The 13,110-nt window shown below is 38.8% G+C and overlaps 1 protein-coding gene across 1 annotated transcript in view; it reads right to left on the reverse strand.

Annotated features, from left to right (window-relative positions):
• prss12 (serine protease 12) overlaps positions 1 to 12,159 on the reverse strand; it is a 36,853-nt gene extending 24,694 nt beyond the window's left edge. Inside the window, exons 1-7 of the mRNA XM_030143940.1 lie at positions 11,638 to 12,159; positions 8,481 to 8,619; positions 6,770 to 6,942; positions 5,975 to 6,125; positions 5,183 to 5,361; positions 3,736 to 3,877; positions 3,412 to 3,623 (exon numbers count right to left, since the gene is read on the reverse strand). Of these exons, the coding sequence (XP_029999800.1) occupies positions 3,412 to 3,623; positions 3,736 to 3,877; positions 5,183 to 5,361; positions 5,975 to 6,125; positions 6,770 to 6,942; positions 8,481 to 8,619; positions 11,638 to 11,947 (1,306 nt within the window). The 5' untranslated portion in view covers positions 11,948 to 12,159. The remainder of the gene's footprint in view (positions 1 to 3,411; positions 3,624 to 3,735; positions 3,878 to 5,182; positions 5,362 to 5,974; positions 6,126 to 6,769; positions 6,943 to 8,480; positions 8,620 to 11,637) is intronic.
• Between the last annotated feature and the right edge of the window lie 951 nt (positions 12,160 to 13,110).

Below are 13,110 nucleotides of genomic sequence, written 5' to 3' on the forward strand. Positions count from 1 at the left end.
ATCCATCATCGTTTGTCTGCACGTGAACAACCAGACATCCACACCAACACATGCATACTCGCTACTCTGTGTAATATGAGCATGTTTTTTCCATGTGTGGACAGATTCGGAATCAGTGTAAAATTTTGCCAAAAGTTCGATCAAATGTCACAGCGATGCAGAGCCTGGATAAGAGTTCTTTTTTTTCTTTTTGCTGCAGCTGTATCTGAGTCCCTACATGTAAATTATGTGACTGAATAGTGAATTGCATACATGTAATGTGTACTTACAAGCACATACTGTGCATTTTCTATCATTTGAGGGTATATATGTGGCATAAATGAATGCCTTAATAACTGTGTGTAAAACAAGTTTTGTTTTCTATTATGTAATGAGCTATATGCTTTAATAATTTATTTATGTACTTGTATTAATTTATACATTTAATTTCTATAGTATATTTTACCTTGTCTTTCTAATTATTACTAGCGGCGTTGTACCCGTGGTGCTATTGTACGATAGCATGAGAGGCTAAAATTGCCCAGCATACCTCACAACATTTGAATACAGACATAAAATTGTGCCTAGTACATAGTCAGGTAATGTTTCTATTCATTTGGCGAGTTTGGCAGCGATCGGCTCTGTGAAAGTTGAAGAAAACCTGTACAAACGCCCTCCTGTGCTGCAACATCGGGACATCGATCGGACAGACGAACACAGAACGTGCATTATATAGTAGGATTTGTACTTTCTTGTCCTTAAGATGTTTAATGTGCTGCAGACAGTGAGGGGTTAGAAACTGTGCAAGACCTCTGAAGTGTTCTGCTTTTGAGCTGACCCATATGGCATGTGTTATTTGTTGGTCACTGCTTTGAGCTTTTCATTATACATCTAAGTTGAATAACCAAAAATCCCTAACCTTTGGCGGTCTAAATGAGTAAATTTTTGTACATGTGGGACATGAGAATTGTAGGAAGGGAAGATTAAGGTTGGGGGAGTTAATTATGGGAATGTTTACTTCTAAGTTGGCGTTAGCTATTAAGGAAATGCTCATCTTTTTCCTCTGTTTTAGAAACACAAACATAGTATTTCCCTCCCTCTCTCAAAACACTAGCACTCATAAATGCACATTATTGCTAAAAACATCCCCCTGATGCGATGGTCTTTCACAGCACGAGATGACAAGGGAGAAGGGGAGAGTCAAAGTACCGCCTGGGTTATCTTCTTATTCTCCTTTTCCAAAAGCAACATAAACTAATCTGCCTCTGGCATCTTGAGGAGGAAGGGGGGATTTACACACACACACACACACACACATATAAACAAGCATTCACATAAACACACACAAACACTGCCTATTAATGACATAATTCTTTGGTGGGTGTCGATGGGGTCAACATGTCCCTCAGGCTCTTGCCAAACAACATAATCTACCTAAACCCTTTCCCTAAAGCCTGCCATACTCTTTGTCCTCATTTAGGACATACAAACCATGTGACCCATGCCAGAGTAATACGTCTTAACACAGATTCCAGAAAATTAAAGAGACATGTACAGTATGAGTTGAAATCTGAGCCTCTAATGGGCTCAGTGCAGCCCCAGACTCACATGTCTTTACTGGTGTCTAGAGGCTATGAACTAGACTTGATTTATGGCACTACCATTCAAGCCTTCCACTCTTAAAAGTAGTTACACTGACCTATTATGTCTCATCTTACTATTAGCTGGGTGTTTGTGCAGTAATGTTGACTCTATGTTATGTGATGCTGTGACAGTATGTCAACCAGCTGCTACCTAATAGTTCTTTTGTGCAAGCTGGAAAAGAAAACTTTACCATGGTCTGACTTGTTAAGGTGGGACAAGTCGAGCGCCACCTGCCTCTACTGCAGTTACTGTGACTTGCATCATCCAATTTCTTTTGCAGATTTTTTTCCATTTTCTGATTAACCTTTTATCGGGCAAGTGACTATTCTTGGTAATTTCCACATACATTACAAGACAGTGATAGCAACAGTTTCAGTGAGGACAGTGAGGCAATAATCTCAGGTCCAATGTGGTCTACAGGGTCTGTAAGGTCCACCTCTGCATGAACAGTGAATGTACCTGCTTTTTTAGGTACCATGAAGTAATGGTACTAATGTAAGGAATGATGTTCAAAGGGATAATGTGGATGTGGACACTTATGTTGTTGTAATTACCTCGGCCAAGGAGGTTATGTTTTTGCCGGCGTTGGTTTGTCTATTTGTCTGTGTATTTGTCTGTCTGTCTGTCTGTTAGCAAGACAACTCAAAAAGTTATGGATGGATTTGGATGAAAATTTCAGGAAATGTTGATACTGGCACAAGGAACAAATGATTAAATTTTGGTGGTGATCGAGGTTGGGAAGAGGCACTGATCTGCCTTGGTGGACATCTGCGCTCTCCGAGTGCTTCTAGTGTTCTAAAAGTGATGTTTTAATGTTCTACAATATATGTTACTTTCACCTTTACATGTGTTTTTCTTGTATTCTTACCTCCACCAAGTGAAACGACGGAGGTTATGTTTTCATCGGGGTTTGTCTGTCTGTCTGTTTGTCTGTTAGCAAGATAATTCAAAAAGTTATGGACAGATTTTCAGGAAATTTTCAGGAAATGTTGATACTGGCACAAGGAACAACTGGTTAAATTTTGGTGGTGAGCGGGGGGGGGGGGGGATTTTTTGTTTGTTCGTCTTTCTTTTAGCAAGATAACTCAAAAAGTTATGGATGGATTTGGATGAAATTTTCAGAAAATGTTGGTACTGGCACAAGGAACAAATGATAAAATTTTGGTGGTGATCGGGAGGGGGTTGATTAAATTTTCAGGAAATGTTGATATTGGCACAAGGAACAAATGATTACATTTTGGTGGTGGTGGTGGTGGGGGGGACTGACCTGCCTTGGCGGAAAGCTGTGCTCTCCGAGTGCTTTTCTAGTTTATATATACATTTCTTGGCTTTTTATTTTTAATTTTTTGCCACTTACAGGTAAGGAACCAAATATGGTAACTTCGCTGACCTTGATTTTTCTACATGACAATTAAAAATTTTTTGAAAAATTTCACAAAGGTAATAAAGTCTTTTTATGTCCTCCAATAACACACTAAGGTTGAAATTTTGAATTTCAGAGTATTTCTGAGTGCCCTATAAAGGGTTAAAATGAGATCCAATTGACTGCAGGTTGAGTTTGGCAGAGAGAAAAGAAACAGATTTAGGAATGGCGCGCACTATCCTTGATGAAGGAAGGAGAAATCAAATAGGAAAATTAATCTTTTGGTTTTTTGCTGCCAGTGAAGTATGTGAACGCTGCAGTACTGGTTTAAAACTAGCACTTCTATTCCCATAAATCATAAACCATAGATAGGTATTACATAAGCTGCTCAGGCTTCTTCTGTAAATCTTCAGATCCTGTCTTACTAGTTGGGAGACTGTCTCCGTTGCGCTCAGGGCTGCAGGCAATGTTGACATCTTCATAGTGAGTGCAGTCATGACGAAGCCACTCCTTCCTGTTGCACACCAATAGGCTGGGCTCCTTCCCTGTGCAGCTCACATCATCCAAAACAATGGGACCTGACCCGACCCCGAAACGAGGGGTGTCGAGCCCCCGGGAAAGGAGTGTCTCTCCTAACCTGCAGCACAGGGAGGTTCACACAGATCCATGTAAGCGTTCCCATATTTTGTACTGAATGATTACTCTGTGTGCAAATGGCTGTGTGGGGTTGTTTTATCACTTCTTATTACCTATAACCAAGCTGTCGGCAAACCACTTGTGTGTTGGAATCCATCCAGCCGTCATCACACACTGTCCCCCACTGACCACGGTAGAAGACCTCTAAACGCCCCTCATAACTCCCTGCACCCCCTGCCAGTCTGACAGTACCATCTGTAATGAAAAAGAAATACAGAAACACACACTGACATTGGGTTTAGTGTAGAAACCAGCTTTAAAACAGACATTTTCAAACATTCGTGAAAAAAGGCCTGGGCCATGTTTAGATTTTATTTATCTTATTTTAATGTATATGCATAGCAGTTGGGCAGTTAAAACTAAAGTATACATTATTTGGCTATAAAATTAAAAATTATTTGTCTGGCTCAAAAAAGCACAAAAATAAACCGAGTTGTCTTGGATGAATCATTTCTGGCTCCAGTAATGTTAAAAAAACAAAGCCTTTCTGTCCAGTAATGTAGGTTTGTAGGTTTTTTCATCTGAAACAACACATAAACCGGCTCTTATTGATCTCCTTGTATGTTTATCATTCACAAACAAAGATCCAAATGGTCTAATCAAGCTGAGCCAGTCAAATCCTACGTAGGTGTGAACACCATGTAGTCCTCCGTAAGACTCTCTCAGATGTCAGGTGACTTTTATCATTTGACTTGAGATCATTTTGTTAACCCTTAAAGACCTACAAGTATGCTTGTGAAGACTTGCATTTAACCTTTCTTTACTGATTTATAACCATTTATCATATAACCATACAATGCATTTTGCAATTTGTCAGTGAAAATCAGGTATATTCCTATATTTAATGTACTGATCATGTACATACATGTTCATAAAAGCTCGGTAACTTCATAAGTTATTTTATCAACACAGAGAAAACTACAGAAAAAGTGACTTTTTCTGCAAAATATGTCATTAACTGAACATAAAAACAAGCTCTAAAACTCACACCACTGTCATTTATAAACCTACATGGGCTTTATTGCGAAATTGTTCAAGATCATGATATTTGCATGTTCACTACAGAGCCTCTGAATGTCCAACTGGGTCATATCTAATGTCCCTGAAACACAGGAACAGTATTTTATCTGAGTTATTCAAATGTATTGATAAAATTAGTGGCTCAAAAGTTATTAATGATATAACATCAGTGGATGTTTTTGGTCGCTGGTAGATTTAAGTCTTTGTCAGTTAAAGGTCCTCCACGATGCTACTAACCTGCTGCATGCCCTTTATAACGCAGACATATTGACTTGTTAAAGCATTAAAGACATTGTAACTGTAGATATACACATGATGATTCCAACCAAAGTTTCCACGGCTGATGATACACATAAATCCATGCGCTATAAAAATTATTGGCCCAGCTTTCATTTCCCAAGATACATTATCATCCCTCAGCCTGGACTTATGTTTTTTTGGACTGTGTGTATTGTTTGCATTAAGACAAGCGTTGCCTACCTGTTAAAGGGCTGCAGGACACACCTGCATCCTCAGAGTGCAGACAGTTATGTTCTCCCCATGCGCTTTTAGGACATTGCTCCAGGGTGAGCTCATTACCAGTGCAACGCACCTCATCCAGCCACACGTGGCCCGAACCTTTACCAAAATGTGCCTGGCCCCATGCTCTTGCCACACCGCTACCAAATACAGAGACAACACAAAAGAATGTAAGGTTTAATTTACACTAGTACTTCAGAAATCAAATAAGTGGCCCTGACTGTGATAAAAGTGCAGGACAAAATGCAGTTTTTATTAAGTGTTAGGGATATTGAGAGACGTTTGTCATTGAAATCACTTTTATTGAAAAAAAAAGTCTATTATTTGCCTGCCATGCATATCTGTGCATACACAAACACTGTAACATCACAGCTGCATACACAAGAAATGCAGGCACACACATTTGCAAAGAGGGTAGTGTTGCTAAATATGCATATCTCTGTGGTCCTAGTTCATGCAGGAACAAGGAGCCTGATTCAGTATCTGACCCCCAGATGTTCTTTACTGTTCGCTCCACTCTCTGTGTGTCCAAATGGAAAGAATACTTCTCATACTTCTAGAGACAGAGGGAGAGATAGAAGGCTGGACACCCACATTAACTCATCTCAGCTTTCCTCTCTGTCTTTCAGTCACATTTTTTTCTCACTTTCTCCCTCTCACATTGAGTTCCTTTATGTTAATTTCTAGTTGGAAATAATGAAAGATGAATTTTATTTTCTGTATGTATATGTGCGTGTGTGGATGCCCTTTCACCTCAGCCCCAGCTGTCGACACACAACCTCTGCATCGCTATCATCCCACTGGTCGTCACATATAGAACCCCACTGCCCAGCGTGGAAGACCTCTACTGTGCCCTCTGACCTGGATTGACCTCCGACCAGCCGTATAGGAAGTGTCACAATTTCTGAAATGCACGCAAATATAAATGCACACACGAAACAGAGAACACAATACAATATACATTTACAATATATGCATATACACTGTTGAAAGGAAATATTTTCACCTCTTCTCATGAAATGACTATAACGATAGGATTTATTATTGATAGATAAAATGTAACTTGGACTTAGTATGTAATTACTGAAGTGTTTAAATAGGAATACAAAGAGGAATGTGTCTGAAAAGTAAATTATTCCAATTATATGTCCAACAGTGTACATCATCTACACAAAATCTATACAAACACGGACACAAACCTACTTTTCGACTCTACTTCAAACAATGTGGATGACAACTACAAGTATGTTTTTGCACAACTGAATTATGATGCAAAACTCAGTTTATCAAACTCAAGTCAAGTCAAAGTCAGCTTAATTTTCAGATGTGCTGTATGTACATAGCATACAGAAAACTGAAATGACAAAGTCTAACGCCCCACGGTGCAAAATGAACATAGTAGAAAAAAAACAGAAACAAAAAATGTAATAGAATAGAACTGAATAGAAAACAATATTATTATAAACAGAATATAACTATAACATAGAATATAACTATAAACAGCAGGGGCTTTATCCTCGAGCCTATGTGTTTATAAAATGGGCGTACCTTGCTGCTGGATGCAGGTAACGGCTGCAGCCAGGGAACACTCCCCTCCATTCCAGGGAGTCTTGGGACACTGGAGCAGGTCTGGTTCTTCTCCTTGGCAGTGGACTGCTCTCCAGTGCACCTTGGCCAAGCTGGGACGAAACAAGGGAACTGCACGTGCACGACCTGAGAACCTGAGGAACGGTATTATTGTGTTTCAATCCAAGGAATAATATCGTACAGCAAACTCAGCAATATGTATAAAGTCTGTGTAGTTTTTTGTTACTATTATAATTTTTATTTTATTTTGTTTGCTTTTACACTATCTTGTTTGGTTTTGTTTACACTATCCTTCTGCATGTACACTTTTTTCTTGCACTTTATTCTGTTGCTGCCTTGACCGTTGAATTTCCCCATTGTGGGATCAATGAAATTTAATCTAATTTTATTTAATCTAATCTATATGGAAGAGGATTAGGGCCACTGGGGAAAATAAAATAAAATTAAGGTCCAATAAGTTTTTTTATTATCATTATTCTGAGAAAAATGTCAGAATTCTGAAATTAAAGTCTGAATTCTGAGATTAAAGTCAGAATTCTAGGAAAAAAGTTAGATTCTGACTTTTTTCTCAGAATTATGACTTTAATCTCAGAATTATAATAATTTAAAAAATTATTGGAATTTAATTTTTTTTCCCAGTGGTCCTAATGTACTTCCGGAAACCTAATCTAATCCAATCTAATCTAACTGAATCTAATCTAATCTAATCTAATATAAACTCTCTTACGTATCACACAATGTGCTAAGAGGATGCTTGAGTTTTTGAGTATAATTTAATTTGGGTTGCTTTCCAACTCTTTAATACAAAGTGATTTTGCAGGCACACAAGGCAGCCCATCCTATGTCTGCATGTTTTGTACGCTCATAAAATGTCTGCCAGGGCCAATACCGTCAGGAATTTTACAACCAAGAGTTTTCAATAACAGGGCACGTGAATCTCATCAGTAATGACCGCAGCTGACATATGGCTGACATTTGCCCTCTTTCCATTCTGCTGTAGACATTCATTGACTTCTGTGTGAATATGCACACACAGGCATGTTTGATTCAACATGTGTATGCGCATGAAACGTCTCCGTCCTCCAGGGAAATCAAACACTTTCTCAGCTGACTGCACCTGAGATTAAAAATTCCGCCTAAATGTATGATCTGCTTGAGTACAGTTGAGAACGGCTGTCACAGCAGCGATCAGTTTCAACACAACTTTTATTTACACCACATTAAAAAAACATCGCAGTGGGAAAGAAAGAAAAGGAGAGTGTGTGCTGGTAACAAGGTAAATAGCTGAGCACTAAAGGTATTTAAGTACCTCGAGGGAATGGGGGGTTGGTATGCAAGGGTCACAGAAGAAAAGTGTGACTCAGAAGAGAAGAGAAGAGAAGAGAAGAGAAGAGAAGAGAAGAGAAGAGAAGAGAAGAGAAGAGAAGAGAAGAGAAGAGAAGAGAAGAGAAGAGAAGAGAAGAGAAGAGAAGAGAAGAGAAGAGAAGAGAAGAGAAGAGAAGAGAAGAGATGTTATGTGCCTGATGTGCTGTGAAATACTCCGCCTCACATTCTGAAATTATTTGGCAGATGGTGTTTTAACTTGCACCTGTGTCTGAATACACATGTGAGAAGGAGGGGCAGAAGTGGAGTGGCAGACAGAGCACATATGTGTGCATATGTGTTCTCTTACCCCTTGCCCAGCTGTCTGCAAATCACTGCAGCGTCTTCATCTCCCCAGTCATTACTACACACAGACCCCCAGACTCCAGCAAGATAGACTTCGACTCTGCCCTCCAGTTTGGAGCGTCCTCCCTGAAGTCGCACCGAGCCTGGGAAGGAGAGGGGGGATGTACACAATAAACCATATTCCACATAGAAGAGGTCTACAGAATGTCATCAAAAAGTACTAGCACACAGATGAAGGATACATGAGGTTCTTTACATTATTTGTGTTCCTTTCCCCTAGGAAAAAAAAGCTTTTCACCCTGCTTAGTTTTAGCTGCAGCCGCACAATTGATTATTATAATATGTATAGGACACAGTAAAGGAAATGACATGTTTTTACTTAACCCATAAAGAGCCAGTGTTACTTTTCCGGCAGCTCCCAAATTAATTTTTCTCACCATTTAACCTTTCTTAAGCAATTTATCACCATTTATTATAATTAGGGATGTCCGATAATATCGGCCCACCGATATTATCGGCCCGATATTGGCATAAAAATGTAATATCTGTGAATATCGTTATCAGGTTTTTTTGCCTATCATTAAAACCGATAAAATAATGCCTTGATTTCACCGGCATTTACCGACACATAAATGAAGCATTGTTTGTAGCTGAAAGAAATGTGCAGTTTTCAAAATTGTACAGTAGAGTTGCCACACTGTAATAGACTCATGGAGGGAGGGAGAGAAAATAAATTAATCTGGCATTTTTTCCACAACTTAAGTTGAAGTATGTATTCTTTGCACAGTGTTTACATTTTGAAAGCCTTGTTGCATTTGAGAATGCATCCAATGGGGCATCACAATAAAATTAGGCACGATGTGTTAATTCCATGACAGGAGATATGTGATGTTACCTAAAATTAGTTTAATATCCCACATATATCGGCAGCAGTATCAGTAGATATCGGAATTGGAAATTAAGCATTGGACAATGTCGGCATATCGGTTTTTGGCAAAAAAGCCAATATCGGACATCCCTAATTATAATATTATCCTCTGTATTTTGCATTTCTTCAATAACAATCAGGTATTTTCCCATATTTAATTCACTGATCATGTAGATGTTCATAAAAGCTTAGATTAAAGATAAGTGTCATACTATCAGAAACAGAGAAAAATGAACAAAATGTTACATTTTCAACAAAATTGATGACTAACTGAACATAAACCAAGTATCTCCATCCACTGTCACTGATTAAACTCCATGGGTTTTATTGGTGAATTCATGTTGTAGAAGAGGATCATGTTTCCATGGTAACTATGGAGCCCATGAACATCTAAATGGGTCATATCTGATGATCATGAAAAGATGACAAACTGCATTTTACACCGATTATTTACATGTATTGATAGGTTTAATGGATCAGAAGTTATTAAACATTTTATATTGGTAGATGATTTTGGTTGCCAGTGGTTATTTGGGTCTTTATGGGTTAAACAGACACAAACATTAAACACATTAGATCTAACAACAGATTTTGGTGAATTCCTTGTCAAGACCAGTAAGTGAGTAGATAGTACACAAAAATTCAACTGCATCAGTCACTTCAAGATTATTTATCAGCATCATAAGATAAGATAAGATAAGATAAAACAAGATAAGATAAGATAAGAAAAGATAAGATAAAACAAGATAAGATAAAACAAGATAAGATAAGATAAGATAAAACAAGATAAGATAAGATAAAATAAGATAAAACAAGATAAGATAAGATAAAACAAGATAAGATAAGATAAAACAAGATAAGATAAGATAAAATAAGATAAAACAAGATAAGATAAAACAAAATAAGATAAGATAAGATAAGATAAGATAAGATAAGATAAGATAAGATAAGATAAGATAAGACTTTATTCATCCCACCATGGGGAAATTACACAGTTGAGAGCAGAAAACACAAAAATTGATTGCAGGGATGACAGAAAACACTTGTGAAACAACAAATAAAACAGCAGAACATAAGAAATCATGGTATATACCAGGACTAAAACTACCACAGGCTGCCTGTGTCCTGCTAAACAGAAACCACATACTCTATTATCATCAGGTTCCACTGCATGTCCAGTTGTATATTTGAAGTTAAAGCCTTTCCTTGATACTTATGGGAAATGTGTTGCACTTTCATTTGAGCCTATGAAACCTTTCTCTTGACATTAATAATCCTTTGGACTGCTTTTCCACCCAAACACATTTACAAACCTGCACACTCACAGCAGCACATATGTGTTTAGACTTGTCATCAGTACAGTACATGCATGATTCCGCTAGTCCACAGGTGTTAAACATGTGGCTCGGGGGCCAAAACCGGCCCGCCAAAGGGTCCAGTCCGGCCCTTGGGATGAATTTGTGAAATGCAAAAATTACACTAAAATATTTGCAATCCTTTTAATTCAGGTTCCACATTCAGACCAATTCAATCTCAAGTGGGCAGGATTCAGTAAAATACGATCATAACAACATATAAATATTGACAACTTCAAATTTTTCTCTTCGTAAATGTAAATATTTTCATGTATTTACACTAAAACAAAGTATAATTTTGCAAAAATGTGAACAACCTGAAATGTCTTAAGAGAAGTAAGTAGTTTTAACAATATTCTGCCTGTTACTCAGTGTTTTGTGTCTGTAGATCCACTGTGATCTATAAGTTCTATATAATGTACATGTGTAAATGATAAACTGAGGCAGAATATTGTTAAAATTATACTTATTTTTTTCAGTTTGTTCATGTTATTCACAACTTTTGAAAGGATAGTTTGTAGATGTAAACCTTTTCATAATGTAAATTTACTTTTTTCGCTCTAAAACATAGAGAAAAGTTTGGAGTTGACATTATTTATATATTATTATGTTATTATTTCAGTGGTTCGGCCCACTGCAGACCAAATTTAGCTGAATGTTGCCAGTGAACGAAACTGAGTTTGCCACCCCTGTTCTAGTCACACCTGGAACTCTGAAGGTGTGTCAGTCTCATTATTCCACTATTACATTCTTATTGCATGCATCTGCAGCTACTGTCCTCCACATCCTGAATAATAACAGCCATGAAGAGTCTAATGATAACCCATTGCACATTGAGTTTTATGAGTGTTCAAATGCATGCACAGGCCGGTTTGTACCGTGTTTACAGTCGCAGTATCCCCAGTCCACTCTGCCTTTGGGGCTCCTGAAAAAGCACCAGGGTCGGATCCTTAGGTCCGGGTTGCGGCAGTGGTTGTGTTCTCCTATCCCTTTACCCGGGTATCGCTCCTTGAAGCCGGCCACCTCGGTCCAGTTCACGCACCGGGCTCCGGACTCGGTGACGTCTATCGCTCCCCGGTAGAAGCCGCGGCTCTGGACGCAGTCGGTGAACGGCAGGATGAATGACGGGACGCAGCCGCTGTTCGCAGCCAAAAGCGCGACTGCGAGAGCGACAAATACCGGATTCATGTTTTAGAGCCGTGTCCGTGGGCAGCTCACAGTGGAAATACCAACAGCCTGGACCGTCAGCTGAGGAGATCCAGGAGATCCAGGCCGGCTCATCGCCCTGCCGTGGGGAGAGAGTGAAAACTGAGAAAGGACGCGGATCAATGAAACTCCGATCTGCGTGGGCTCATGGGCAGGCAGTCTGCAAGGAAAATGCAATAAATACATACCCACGCAATCCATACTGTGTGCACCTTTAAGGAATGATTAGGTCATTTGGCACCCTAAGTATTTTATACTCGATATGACAGTTCCCACTATAATCTAACCTCATTTAGTATTTCACCCTTTCATGCATGGATTATGAGAACCTAAGTCAATATTTTTGTTTTTATTCCTCTTTAGGCATGGAAAAAAAAAACAAAAAAACAATGCAGGTGATTTTTTTTATGACCCTACACTGTAAAAAAAAAAATCCTGTTGTTTTTACTGAAAAAACTGTCAGCTGTGGTTTCCAGAACAATACTGTAAAAACACATCCAACTGTAAACCTATTTACGGAGTAACGTGTAGATTTAACTGGTAAATGGACTGCACTTATTTAGCACAGTTTATACACCTTCATGGTGTCCAAAGCACTTTCCAAAGCCATCAGGTCCAACTGGGAACAATTTAGGGTCAGTGGCGGCACCAAGGGGGGGCATGGGGGGGGCAAATGCCCCCCCAGTCACAACCTTTGCCCACCTAGTTGCCCCCCCACCCAGATTTGGGTAAATCTTTGGGCAAATTCGGGCAACAAAGAAATATGAAAAATCCGTCAATGAAAGCGTACATAACACATTTTGATACATTATAATATAACCAGGCAGACAGTCCCCCCCCATGTACGCATCTATAGAGGGTTCTCTCAAAGGCCAGCTGGCTGTTTGTTTGCTGCATGTTTTTCTGATGTGTTTAGAGAAATATGTGAAAGTAGATTGTACCTATTAAATAATCATAACAGAAAGTCTGAGTTGTTCATGCTGTAGTTTTTAACAAATACCTTGAATACATAAAGTATTACCTGATTTTACCTATTTTTATACACACACACACACACACACACACACATATATTGCAGCCGCTAAAGCGAAAAGTATTGATTTCACGCTATGCGCAAAATTTTTTGTTCCCCCCCCCCCCATCAT

The sequence above is a fragment of the Sphaeramia orbicularis genome, chromosome 1, assembly GCF_902148855.1.
Source record: "Sphaeramia orbicularis chromosome 1, fSphaOr1.1, whole genome shotgun sequence".
NCBI classification, from domain to species: Eukaryota; Metazoa; Chordata; class Actinopteri; order Kurtiformes; family Apogonidae; genus Sphaeramia; species Sphaeramia orbicularis.